This window comes from Pleurodeles waltl, chromosome 4_2 (genome assembly GCF_031143425.1).
Source record: "Pleurodeles waltl isolate 20211129_DDA chromosome 4_2, aPleWal1.hap1.20221129, whole genome shotgun sequence".
Classification (NCBI taxonomy): Eukaryota; Metazoa; Chordata; class Amphibia; order Caudata; family Salamandridae; genus Pleurodeles; species Pleurodeles waltl.
In genome coordinates, this window is record NC_090443.1 from 279,060,905 (window position 1) to 279,074,673 (window position 13,769).

Here is a 13,769-nt window from a genome sequence, read left to right on the forward strand (position 1 = left end):
AGGTATCATTTTTATCGGGAGACTTGGGGGAACGCTGGGTGGAAGGAAATTTGTAGCTCCTCTCAGATTCCAGAACTTTCTGCCACAGAAATGTGAGGGACATGTGTTTTTTTAGCCAAATTTTGAGGTTTGCAAAGGATTCTGGGTAACAGAACCTGGTCCGAGCCCCGCAAGTCACCCCTCCTTGGATTCCCCTAGGTCTCTAGTTTTCAGAAATGCACAGGTTTGGTAGGTTTCCCTAGGTGCCGGCTGAGCTAGAGGCCAAAATCTACAGGTAGGCACTTCGCAAAAAACACCTCTGTTTTTTTCCAAAATTTAGGTTGTGTCCACGTTGCGCTTTGGGGTGTTTCCTGTCGCCGGCGCTAGGCCTACCCACGCAAGTGAGGTATCATTTTTATCGGGAGACTTTGGGGAACGCTGGGTGGAAGAAAATTTGTAGCTCCTCTCAGATTCCAGAACTTTCTGCCACAGAAATGTGAGGGACATGGGTTTTTGTTAGCCAAATTTTGAGGTTTGCAAAGGATTCTGGGTAACAGAACCTGGTCCGAGCCCCGCAAGTCACCCCTCCTTGGATTCCCCTAGGTCTCTAGTTTTCAGAAATGCACAGGTTTGGTAGGTTTCCCTAGGTGCCGGCTGAGCTAGAGGCCAAAATCTACAGGTAGGCACTTCGCAAAAAACACCTCTGTTTTTTTCCAAAATTTAGGATGTGTCCACGTTGCGCTTTGGGGTGTTTCCTGTCGCTGGCGCTAGGCCTACCCACGCAAGTGAGGTATCATTTTTATCGGGAGACTTGGGGGAACGCTGGGTGGAAGGAAATTTGTAGCTCCTCTCAGATTCCAGAACTTTCTGCCACAGAAATGTGAGGGACATGTGTTTTTTTAGCCAAATTTTGAGGTTTGCAAAGGATTCTGGGTAACAGAACCTGGTCCGAGCCCCGCAAGTCACTCCTCCTTGGATTCCCCTAGGTCTCTAGTTTTCAGAAATGCACAGGTTTGGTAGATTTCCCTAGGTGCGGCTGAGCTACAGGCCAAAATCTACAGGTAGGCACTTCGCAAAAAACACCTCTGTTTTTTTCCAAAATTTAGGATGTGTCCACGTTGTGCTTTGGGGTGTTTCCTGTCGCCGGCGCTAGGCCTACCCACGCAAGTGAGGTATCATTTTTATCGGGAGACTTGGGGGAACGCTGGGTGGAAGGAAATTTGTAGCTCCTCTCAGATTCCAGAACTTTCTGCCACAGAAATGTGTGGGACATGTGTTTTTTTAGCCAAATTTTGAGGTTTGCAAAGGATTCTGGGTAACAGAACCTGGTCCGAGCCCCGCAAGTCACCCCTCCTTGGATTCCCCTAGGTCTCTAGTTTTCAGAAATGCACAGGTTTGGTAGGTTTCCCTAGGTGCCGGCTGAGCTAGAGGCCAAAATCTACAGGTAGGCACTTCGCAAAAAACACCTCTGTTTTTTTCCAAAATTTAGGATGAGTCCACGTTGCGCTTTGGGGTGTTTCCTGTCGCCGGCGCTAGGCCTACCCACGCAAGTGAGGTATCATTTTTATCGGGAGACTTGGGGGAACGCTGGGTGGAAGGAAATATGTAGCTCCTCTCAGATTCCAGAACTTTCTGCCACAGAAATGTGAGGGACATGTGTTTTTTTAGCCAAATTTTGAGGTTTGCAAAGGATTCTGGGTAACAGAACCTGGTCAGAGACCCGCAAGTCACCCCTCCTTGGATTCCCCTAGGTCTCTAGTTTTCAGAAAGGCACAGGTTTGGTAGGTTTCCCTAGGTGCCGGCTGAGCTAGAGGCCAAAATCTACAGGTAGGCACTTCGCAAAAAACACCTCTGTTTTTTTCCAAAATTTAGGATGTGTCCACGTTGCGCTTTGGGGTGTTTCCTGTCGCCGGCGCTAGGCCTACCCACGCAAGTGAGGTATCATTTTTATCGGGAGACTTGGGGGAACGCTGGGTGGAAGGAAATTTGTATCTCCTCTCAGATTCCAGAACTTTCTGCCACAGAAATGTGAGGGACATGTGTTTTTTTAGCTAAATTTTGAGGTTTGCAAAGGATTCTGGGTAACAGAACCTGGTCCGAGCCCCGCAAGTCACCCCTCCGTGGATTCCCCTAGGTCTCTAGTTTTCAGAAATGTACAGGTTTGGTAGGTTTCCCTAGGTGCCGGCTGAGCTACAGGCCAAAATCTACAGGTAGGCACTTCGCAAAAAACACCTCTGTTTTTTTCCAAAATTTAGGATGTGTCCACGTTGCGCTTTGGGGTGCTTCCTGTCGCCGGCGCTAGGCCTACCCACGCAAGTGAGGTATCATTTTTATCGGGAGACTTGGGGGAACGCTGGGTGGAAGGAAATTTGTAGCTCCTCTCAGATTCCAGAACTTTCTGCCACAGAAATGTGAGGGACATGTGTTTTTTTAGCCAAATTTTGAGGTTTGCAAAGGATTCTGGGTAACAGAACCTGGTCCGAGCCCCGCAAGTCACCCCTCCTTGGATTCCCCTAGGTCTCTAGTTTTCAGAAATGCACAGGTTTGGTAGATTTCCCTAGGTGCGGCTGAGCTACAGGCCAAAATCTACAGGTAGGCACTTCGCAAAAAACACCTCTGTTTTTTTCCAAAATTTAGGATGTGTCCACGTTGCGCTTTGGGGTGTTTCCTGTCGCCGGCGCTAGGCCTACCCACGCAAGTGAGGTATCATTTTTATCGGGAGACTTGGGGAAACGCTGGGTGGAAGGAAATTTGTAGCTCCTCTTAGATTCCAGAACTTTCTGCCACAGAAATGTGAGGGACATGTGTTTTTTTAGCAAAATTTTGAGGTTTGCAAAGGATTCTGGGTAACAGAACCTGGTCCGAGCCCCGCAAGTCACCCCTCCTTGGATTCCCCTAGGTCTCTAGTTTTCAGAAATGCACAGGTTTGGTAGGTTTCCCTAGGTGCCGGCTGAGCTAGAGGCCAAAATCTACAGGTAGGCACTTCGCAAAAAACACCTCTGTTTTTTTCCAAAATTTAGGATGTGTCCACGTTGCGCTTTGGGGTGTTTCCTGTCGCCGGCGCTAGGCCTACCCACGCAAGTGAGGTATCATTTTTATCGGGAGACTTGGGGGAACGCTGGGTGGAAGGAAATTTGTAGCTCCTCTCAGATTCCAGAACTTTCTGCCACAGAAATGTGAGGGACATGTGTTTTTTTAGCCAAATTTTGAGGTTTGCAAAGGATTCTGGGTAACAGAACCTGGTCAGAGCCCCGCAAGTCACCCCTCCTTGGATTCCCCTAGGTCTCTAGTTTTCAGAAATGCACAGGTTTGGTAGGTTTCCCTAGGTGCCGGCTGAGCTAGAGGCCAAATTCTACAGGTAGGCACTTCGCAAAAAACACCTCTGTTTTTTTCCAAAATTTAGGATGTGTCCACGTTGCGCTTTGGGGTGTTTCCTGTCGCCGGCGCTAGGCCTACCCACGCAAGTGAGGTATCATTTTTATCGGGAGACTTGGGGGAACGCTGGGTGGAAGGAAATTTGTAGCTCCTCTCAGATTCCAGAACTTTCTGCCACAGAAATGTGAGGGACATGTGTTTTTTTAGCAAAATTTTGAGGTTTGCAAAGGATTCTGGGTAACAGAACCTGGTCCGAGCCCCGCAAGTCACCCCTCCTTGGATTCCCCTAGGTCTCTAGTTTTCAGAAATGCACAGGTTTGGTAGGTTTCCCTAGGTGCCGGCTGAGCTAGAGGCCAAAATCTACAGGTAGGCACTTCGCAAAAAACACCTCTGTTTTTTTCCAAAATTTAGGATGTGTCCACGTTGCGCTTTGGGGTGTTTCCTGTCGCCGGCGCTAGGCCTACCCACGCAAGTGAGGTATCATTTTTATCGGGAGACTTGGGGGAACGCTGGGTGGAAGGAAATTTGTAGCTCCTCTCAGATTCCAGAACTTTCTGCCACAGAAATGTGAGGGACATATGTTTTTTTAGCCAAATTTTGAGGTTTGCAAAGGATTCTGGGTAACAGAACCTGGTCCGAGCCCCGCAAGTCACCCCTCCTTGGATTCCCCTAGGTCTCTAGTTTTCAGAAATGCACAGGTTTGGTAGGTTTCCCTAGGTGCCGGCTGAGCTAGAGGCCAAATTCTACAGGTAGGCACTTCGCAAAAAACACCTCTGTTTTTTTCCGACATTTAGGATGTGTCCACGTTGCGCTTTGGGGTGTTTCCTGTCGCCGGCGCTAGGCCTACCCACGCAAGTGAGGTATCATTTTTATCGGGAGACTTGGGGGAACGCTGGGTGGAAGGAAATTTGTAGCTCCTCTCAGATTCCAGAACTTTCTGCCACAGAAATGTGAGGGACATGTGTTTTTTTAGCAAAATTTTGAGGTTTGCAAAGGATTCTGGGTAACAGAACCTGGTCCGAGCCCCGCAAGTCACCCCTCCTTGGAATCCCCTAGGTCTCTAGTTTTCAGAAATGCACAGGTTTGGTAGGTTTCCCTAGGTGCCGGCTGAGCTAGAGGCCAAAATCTACAGGTAGGCACTTCGCAAAAAACACCTCTGTTTTTTTCCAAAATTTAGGATGTGTCCACGTTGCGCTTTGGGGTGTTTCCTGTCGCCGGCGCTAGGCCTACCCACGCAAGTGAGGTATCATTTTTATCGGGAGACTTGGGGGAACGCTGGGTGGAAGGAAATTTGTAGCTCCTCTCAGATTCCAGAAATTTCTACCACAGAAATGTGAGGGACATGTGTTTTTTTAGCCAAATTTTGAGGTTTGCAAAGGATTCTGGGTAACAGAACCTGGTCCGAGCCCCGCAAGTCACCCCTCCTTGGATTCCCCTAGGTCTCTAGTTTTCAGAAATGCACAGGTTTGGTAGGTTTCCCTAGGTGCCGGCTGAGCTACAGGCCAAAATCTACAGGTAGGCACTTCGCAAAAAACACCTCTGTTTTTTTCCAAAATTTAGGATGTGTCCACGTTGCGCTTTGGGGTGTTTCCTGTCGCCGGCGCTAGGCCTACCCACGCAAGTGAGGTATCATTTTTATCGGGAGACTTGGGGGAACGCTGGGTGGAAGGAAATTTGTAGCTCCTCTCAGATTCCAGAACTTTCTGCCACAGAAATGTGAGGGACATGTGTTTTTTTAGCCAAATTTTGAGGTTTGCAAAGGATTCTGGGTAACAGAACCTGGTCCGAGCCCCGCAAGTCACCCCTCCTTGGATTCCCCTAGGTCTCTAGTTTTCAGAAATGCACAGGTTTGGTAGGTTTCCCTAGGTGCCGGCTGAGCTAGAGGCCAAAATCTACAGGTAGGCACTTCGCAAAAAACACCTCTGTTTTCTCCCAAAATTTTGGATGTGTCCACGTTGCGCTTTGGGGCGTTTCCTGTCGCGGGCGCTAGGCCTACCCACGCAAGTGAGGTATCATTTTTATCGGGAGACTTGGGGGAACATAGATTAGCAAAACAAGTGCTATTGCCCCTTGTCTTTCTCTACATTTTGTCCTTCCAAATATAGGAGAGTGTGTAAAAAAGACATCTATTTGAGAAATTCCCTATAATTCACATGCTTGTATGGTCACCCCGGAATTCAGAGATGTGCAAATAACCACTGCTCCTCAGCACCTTATCTTGTGCCCTTTTTGGAAATGCAAAGGTTTTCTTGATAGCAATTTTTTACTCTTTATATTTCAGCAAATGAATTGCTGTATACCCGGTATAGAATGAAAACGCACTGCAGGGTGCAGCTCATTTATTGGCTCTGGGTTCCTCGGGTTCTTGATGAACCTACAAGCCCTATATATCCCCGCAACCAGAGGAGTCCAGCAGACGTAACGGTATATTGCTTTCCATAATCTGACATTGCAGGGAAAAGTTACAGAGTAAAACGTAGAAAAAAATTGATGTTTTTTTCACCTCAATTTCAATATTTTTCTTTTTCAGCTGTTATTTTCTGTGGGAAACCCTTGTAGGATCTACACAAATGACCCCTTGCTGAATTCAGAATTTTGTCTACTTTTCAGAAATGGTTAGGTTTCTGGGATCCAGCATTGGTTTCATGCCCATTCCTGTCACTGACTGGAAGGAGGCTGAAAGCACAAAAAAATGCAAAAATGGGGTATGCCCCAGTAAAATGCCAAAATTGTGTTGAAAAATTGGGTTTTCTGATTCAAGTCTGCCTGTTCCTGAAAGCTAGGAAGCTGCTGAGTTTAGCACTACAAACCCTTTGTTGATGCCATTTTCAGGGGGAAATCCACAAGCCTTCTTCTGCAGCCACTTTTTCAATTTTTTTTAAAAAAAACTAAATTTTCACTGTATTTTGGCCAATTTCTTGGCCTCCTTCAAGGGAACCCACAAAGTCTGGGTACCTCTAGAATCCCTAGGATGTTGGAAAAAAAGGACGCAAATTTGGCTTGGTTAGCTTATGTGGACAAAAAGTTATGAGGGCCTAAGCGCGAACTGCCCCAAATAGGCAAAAAAAGGCCTGGCACAGGAGGGGGAAAAGGCCTGGCAGCGAAGGGGTTAAGTAAGTATAGGGCCACAAAGTGCATTTTCAGTCATCTGGTCGTGCTAAACCAGGGGAAATGAACAATTTCAGGAAAACCGCAACTAAGTGCTGGTCCGATAGAGAAATGAGGTTATCTGTGTTGAAAAAGTTACCTTCTCTAAGTCCAGTGCAAGAATCCAGAACTTCAGGATTTTTCCTTTTTTTGAGAGAAGTCTGCTCTGATGCCAGCCAATTGTCCAGGACCTGGACATGCACCTTTTGGGAATCAGGGAGTCACTTGAACAGAGGTTAGCAGGACTCAGGCAGGTCCAGTTGTAGCATGTCAGCTGGGTAGTTGCAGCGAGGCCTCTGAACCTTGTTGTGTCCCTGTAGCTAAGAACAGAAGGTCAGATAACTGACCCTTGGAGTCACTCAGGTAGCCTGGAATGAAGAAAGCGGGTGCTTCACGGAGGGCAGGGCAGGCCTTAAGCAGAAGGGGTATCCTCTGGGCAACAAAGCAGGCCTCAATCAGCATGACAGTCTTCTGGTAGCAGTAGGGAAGTCCTCTGAGGAAGGAGGAAGGCCTCATGCAGTTGGACAGTCCGCTGGGGAACAAGGCAGTCCTCATGGAGTAGCCCAGTTCTTTGGGTAACATGGCAGTCCTTCTGTAATGTCTGCAGGTCCAGGAGTATACTGATGAGTGGCTCAGGAAGCCCTACATATATACCTGGTGCCACTCTTTGACGTGGGGGAACTTTCTAGGCTACCGTCACATCTGGTTCTGGAAACGTCCTCCCTTCTCCTACCAAGGCTCATAGAAGCCTAGGGTCACAAAAGACTGGTGTAAGGTTTCTTTGTGTGTGCTCTGTGTGTTGGCGGTAAGCCCGCAGGGAACAGCTCCATCGCCAATCATGCTGACAATGGCCCATCTTGCCAAAACCAGTCCTCATTGTTCACTGTCTGGGTCCAATGTTCATTTTTAATGTGGGAGCCATTAATAGGCCCCAGGCCCAACTCCTAGAAGACCTTAGAAGCTTTTGACCAGGAAAAATCTAAACTTTCTAAAAGTGGCATTTTGAAAATTGTAATCCCATAGCTGACTTTACCCTTACATTTTAAATTACAATTCATTTGAGTCCAAACACAATATTTCTATGCGCTCCTCTCCAAAAGTTAGCCTTTATCAAACGTAATAAGGTAACCCAATGTTATCCAATAGGAGACACAGAGCTTAGAATAGAGAAAAACTAATTTATGAGTCATTCACTACTAAGACATGTAAAACTTAAAAACATATGTCCTAATTTTTAAATACAGTGCATACTGCACTATGGTCTGTTTAGGACCTACCTTAGTAGTGAACTTTATGTATTAGATTGTAATGTTTAGGCCTGGCAAGAGGTTTATTTTGCCTGTTCGAAGTGTCAGTGTAAAACTCTGCTACATGGTGCAATCGCAGGCCTGAGACATGTTTTAAAGAGCTACTTTCATGGGTGCCACAGTGAATGCTGCAGGTCCACTAGTAGCATTTAATTTACAGGCTCTGGCTACATGTAGTACTACATACTGGGGACTTACAGGTAAATTAAATGTGCTGATCAGGTGTAGGCCAATTGTACCATGTTTTAGGGGGAGAGCACAAGCACTTTAGCACTGGTTAGCAGTGGTAAGGTGCAGAGAGTCCTAATGCCAACAGAAAGAAATTTCAGAAACAGGAGGGATGAAGACAAAAGGTGTGGCGTGACCCTTCAGAGAAGGCCAAGCCTAACACTTAGCATATTCAAAAACATCCAAGCCAGCAGCAGCAGCAGACCCTTCTAACACTGGCATGTTTTTGAATTCTTTCCATCCAGCTCCTCCCAATTCATGTTTTATTCGACCTAATTTCTTCACTGCTGAACAATGTTCTCCCTCGAGAACATCCACAGAACTCATGTACACTTCATGCCAAACCTCTCAGTCGGTTGCAACATCAACCAAATTTTGCAGAAATGGAGGAGGAGGTAACAATGAAGCAATTTTGTAAAATAATAACACAAGTAGACACTGCTGTCTGTGCTAACACACAATAACTCAAAATAGGAAAAGTAATCGCTATTGTTACACAACTAGCAGTGATTTCTAACAATTACAACAGAAGATCCATGTGTAGAATTGTCTAGTAATGGCAATGAACTTGAATTCCACCCCCATGTAGTCATGAGCAGTGGCAATCGGCAATAAAGTGTTCACAAGTATAGTATATGACTTGCTGCTAATCATTTTGACCATAAAAGTATTTGTATATCTGTTTATTTTTTTCTTATTACACTGGTGACGAACCCTTTACTTTATTTCTTCACCTTTTTTTCTATCTTCTATATTTTTGAAATGACTGCCAGCACCTTGCTTCTTTTCACACACCAATTACTGAACATACTATACAGTGTGCACCTCCAACAATTGCTTCATGGAATGGCTGGCCTGCACATACTTCTTTGTGGTTGTGTCACAGCCAAAACATGGCCCCGGCGGGTTTAACCCCACGTGGTTTATTGTATAGGTGCGGGTCTCCATCTGGTTACGTTACCTCCACTCAACTGGGCATTCTTGCTTCAAAAACTTTGTTATACTGCTTCAGAATCTCACCATTAAGCAACAGCCAGTCCAATTCAACTGGCACATGACAGGACAAGCTTCTGGACTCCTCCATCTCCAAACACTGACGCCCTGATTTATACTTTATTACAGTTGTATTTTGTAAGGGTGCGCCGCTTTTGCGTCAAAACATGATGCTAATACGGCGCAAAAAAAAGTATAAATCAGGGCCTGAATGTGATGCTCTACTACTGCACACTCCGCCAGAAGATCTCACCCCTCCATCTTCTTTCTGTACAACGTTGACTGCTGTGCAGACCATTATGGCATGGGGACATCTGTTTGTCCTCTCCGCACCAACCTTCCACTAGTCCCCATTGTTATTAAGAAGACACAGGTCCATGGCTAAGAGCTGATTATTGAGACACAGGATACTCAGCTTCTGAAGCAACCACTGGATTGATCAATTACAGTAAGCGTCCCTCCTGGACCTCCCCCGCCCTTCACCTTCCATGTTCCTAAACTGATGTTCCACATTCCACTCACCACAGGAAGGAGTTAGTGCTGCACACACGTGGTATGGTGATGACAGAGCAAAACACTTGAAGTTTGTGGGAAACAGCAGAGCCACTGCTTTAAAACTGTTTCACTACTTTTTGAAATGCTACTCAAATTAACTAAAGACGCTTGTTGTGTGTAAACTAAAAGTAGCAAACATTCAACATTGGGTGAGGTATGGTTCCTTTGTGCCATGTGATCTACCTCACATACATGCCATGCCAATCCAATGCATCTCATGAGCACAGGTTTGGAGGGGAGCCAGTTCAAGTTCTAGCCTGAGTGCCAGGTCTGCCATTTTGAATGGATTAAAAATTACATAGATGCACAGTAGAGAAAGGGGAAGAACACACTCTTCCACTGCTGTACCAGCCCAGCACTCCCGATGCCACTCTTAACCATCCTTCTCAAAGGCACATTACACTCTAGCAAAATATATTTCCCAGAGATAAGTATTGTAAAGGCCTTACCAGTTCCGAGTCCCTCCATTCCAGGGATGTCATCTCCGAACCTGCAGAACGGAAAGAGTCCTGTTACTGTGAAGGGGGTTCTACCTTGAGAGTAATAGGACATTTGCAGTGCGCAAGCAGTCAAACAAAGGCATATATAATTGATATGCGCTTAATGAGATGTCAGCAACCCAACAACAGAGTCCCAAAATCTGTGGTTGAAAGAACTGTAGAAGGAAACAAGAAGCACAACAAGAAAATTCCAGAAAAGGTGATTGAAATGCCAAAGAAGTAACTCAGTCCAAAAATCCCACAAAATGTTATCAGAAGAAGTAAATTAAAGAAACCAGTAATGCAACAAGAAAACCCCTTAATCTATAATCAAAATAACCATAAAAAACTACAAGCAGCCCAACCTAAGGAGTCCAGAATCTAGGATATGGAAATCCATAGGTAGGTACCACCCATCCAATAACAGATTTTGTTGAAATAACCATATGGAGGTAGTAGTATGGGCACAGTCTTAGTCTATATATATATACCAGCAAATGTAAATCCCATATTCTGAAATTAAAAAAGCTTAGTAAGATACCAGCAAACCTACAAATATATACAAGAATATAGATTATGGAATTGAATGACTTATGATTGAGAAAATTATGGTGGGATGCCAGTAACTAACAAATACTTTGTGATCTTCAGCTGACATAAGCAAACCACCAGCAACTCATAAATAATATGCTTGGATCTGTGAATTTAAGAGATCCTAGCTACCCAGGGAGACATCCTACAATGTACACTTGAGAGGAGCATAGCAAGACACCTACAACCCAACTGCAATCCATGACTCAGAAAACAGGGACATATCAGCAGCCCAGCAGCAACATTTAAGATTCTGTGATCAGGAAAACCTTAGAGAGATACAAGGAACTCAACAATTTATGACTAAAATGGCTGTGGGATGAAACATGCCAGTCAAGAAAAACTTACCCTGGGACTGAAAGAACTTGTATTCCATGATGGCGATTCAGTTATGAATGATTGGAAGAAACGTAGGATGATAGCCTCAACATAAAAATCACATTTAGTTACACCCTACTGAAACAACCTTGGACTTCCAGCCATTTTGCAGCACTTTGTTTTCCAAAATTGAAAGATCCCACACTACGCTATTACAATTTTATGGTAGACACACTTAGCACAAGACTAATTTCACCTTCAAACTACAACCTTGACCCCGAATTACAACAAACTACATCCTTGACCAACACAATCCTTCCATTTCATATATTTTGAGTGGGATTCCTAACTCACTGTAGAGGGAAAGCAATATTTTGAAATATTCTCTTACCCCTTAACCCCTTTCTTTGGGGGCTTGCTCTTGAACTGACGTGTCTGGCGTTGCTTGAACTTAGGTGGCCCCTTGCGAGGAGTGGTGGGTCCACCTGAGATGGATGTAGGCGCTAGTGCGCTGTTGGCTGGAGAGTTGGTGCTCATCGTGGGGTTTTGTGGAGTATATCTGTCTTAGATAGCTCGGACTAGAAGACAAAAGGGGGAGATGTCACAGTTGTAACCTGGGAGCAGGAAGAAATGTGGTTAATGATAGTTTTGTGGTAAGCAATTTGTAGGAGGAGATGGATAGGTGGATACAAGAAACCAGATGTTCAACCTCAGAAATCAGCCTCTCAAATGTTTGGAAGTCATTCCACTTATATGGAGATTTCTTCTTGTTAAAAAATAGGCTTTCATTTCTTAAAAAGGATCTCTCAGATTTAACCCCCGGAAGGTCCCACAGATCTCTGTAAATTAGGTTCAATAGCAGGTTTGGACTGTCAAAACTTCTACAGAAGCATTCATCAAAGGTCAGAAAATATGGTTAAGAATCTCAGAGGGTCTGAAACTTTCACAACCAACCCCAAGAAGGTCCATCATATTGTCAGGAATTCTGACCCAGTCCAAGCAGGATTTGATCAACTCTTTGGAAGTAATTAAATCTACAAGAGGTTTCATCAACATTCGCAAAAGAGGCTTTGAATTCCAAGAGGGTCTGAAACTGTATAAAATTCATACCAAGTACCCTGAGTGTCCCTTGATTCTTAGGAAATACTATCCAGTCTTGTGAGTCCTTCAACTCTCAAGCAATGAATTTCAACTACAGGAGCTTCACAAATCTCATATAGTCAGAAACAATCCAATGAGAGCACAAACCTAACTTGCAGTGAATTATGTCCAATTTTGGGAGATCCAAAGAATTCTTAGCAAATCAGGTCCAACCTGAGGAAAGCAAGCAAACTGTCAGTCATTCAGGTTCAATCTTAGGAGATTCCATTGGCCTGCAAGTACTTTGCCAAGTTGGAAAAGGCCAGCCCTTTTTAAGTCATGTGCAAAGTGGAGAGCTGCCCAGGGGCCCCCATCTTCCAGTAAGGGCGGGGGGCATCTTCCAGTTTTCCCTCTGGTAAAGTGAAAACAGTGTGAATAAAACACAAATTCATTTTTTATTGCTGGGTAAATCTGTCTGCCCAACCTTAACCCTTATGCTCTCTCTTGCACAAGTGTCTCTACCTCACCTCTCAACACATCACTCTCGACCCTGCCTCTCACTTCCTCTTATGACCTCCCTAATTTTATCGCTCTCTGGGCCTACCTCTAAGTCTCTACCTGATTATCCTATCCCTCCACCAAAACTCTCTATTTACCATACCGCTTTCTTTCTATCCCATTTCTCTGTATCTCTCCTTCTTCAACCGCCTCTGACCCTCAAACTCATCTCTTTATCTCACTTCTGTACCCCCCTTTCCATCTCTCTCCACCTCACCTTTCTCTTGTTCTCCCGCAGCCTTTTATCTGCCTAACCTCTCATTTCAATTCAATATTAATTTTTTACCTAACCTCTCTATTTCTTGTCTCTTTATCTCTGATCTACCTCAACTCTCCTAATAACTTACTACATTTTCGCTACCTCTCTTTCAGTACCTTTACCTCTTATATCTGTCATTTCCTTCTATCAGTCACTAACTCTACTCTTTCTCCACACCTTCTTCTTTATTTCAGCTTTGTCTTACAACCTCACCTCTCCCTCTACCTATCTGTCTTTGTCACTCTTTCTTTACATTTCTGTATCTCTCCTCTTTGTCACTGCTTCTGTCTAACTCGCAACTCTCACTCTATGTATCAACCACACTTTCCTTTCTCTACCGCACCACTGTCTCTACTTCAATTTTTCTTTCTCTATATCTCATCTTTCTTGACATTTCACACGTGTTTCTCCCTTTCGCTCTGCTTCTATTTTTACATGACCTGCATTTTGTTAACTATTCTCATTCTGCCTCTCCCTCTAAACCAGCAGCTTTCTCTAATTTGCACCTTTGTGTACTTCTTTTACTGCCTCACCTCACCTCCCTACCTATCTATCTCTACCTCTTTCAGCTTCAGTGCACCTTTCATTATACCATAACTCAGTCTCCACTTCACTCTACATTTACTTCTCCCTATATATAGACATAACTACCAGTGGCATTTCCTCCTTTAGGGTTGAGGTGTGTCGCCCCTCTGTCTAAAATTCCCCCAGTTCATTTATTACCATTTGATTTTCAATCCTCTCGCCCTGAACCGAGTTTCATGATGGGGCGTGGCCACTGCTGCTGAGCGGCAGTTGTGAGCTGGGTACAGTTTAAAGTGCGCATGTCTTTTTGGCCGTCCGTCTTATGATGCGACACAAGTTTAAACTGCTCTAACCTAGCTGTCTTAAGATGCTGTG

The 13,769-nt window shown here is 44.8% G+C and overlaps 1 protein-coding gene across 4 annotated transcripts in view; it reads right to left on the reverse strand.

Moving 5' to 3' along the window:
- Positions 1 to 13,769, reverse strand: part of PDE6H (phosphodiesterase 6H) — a 202,350-nt gene that overhangs the window by 88,596 nt on the left and 99,985 nt on the right. For all 4 annotated transcript variants that reach the window (XM_069231105.1, XM_069231106.1, XM_069231107.1 and 1 more), the window contains exons 2-3: positions 11,364 to 11,550; positions 10,034 to 10,074 (exon numbers count right to left, since the gene is read on the reverse strand). In XM_069231105.1, the coding sequence (XP_069087206.1) occupies positions 10,034 to 10,074; positions 11,364 to 11,509 (187 nt within the window). In that variant the 5' untranslated portion in view covers positions 11,510 to 11,550. The remainder of the gene's footprint in view (positions 1 to 10,033; positions 10,075 to 11,363; positions 11,551 to 13,769) is intronic.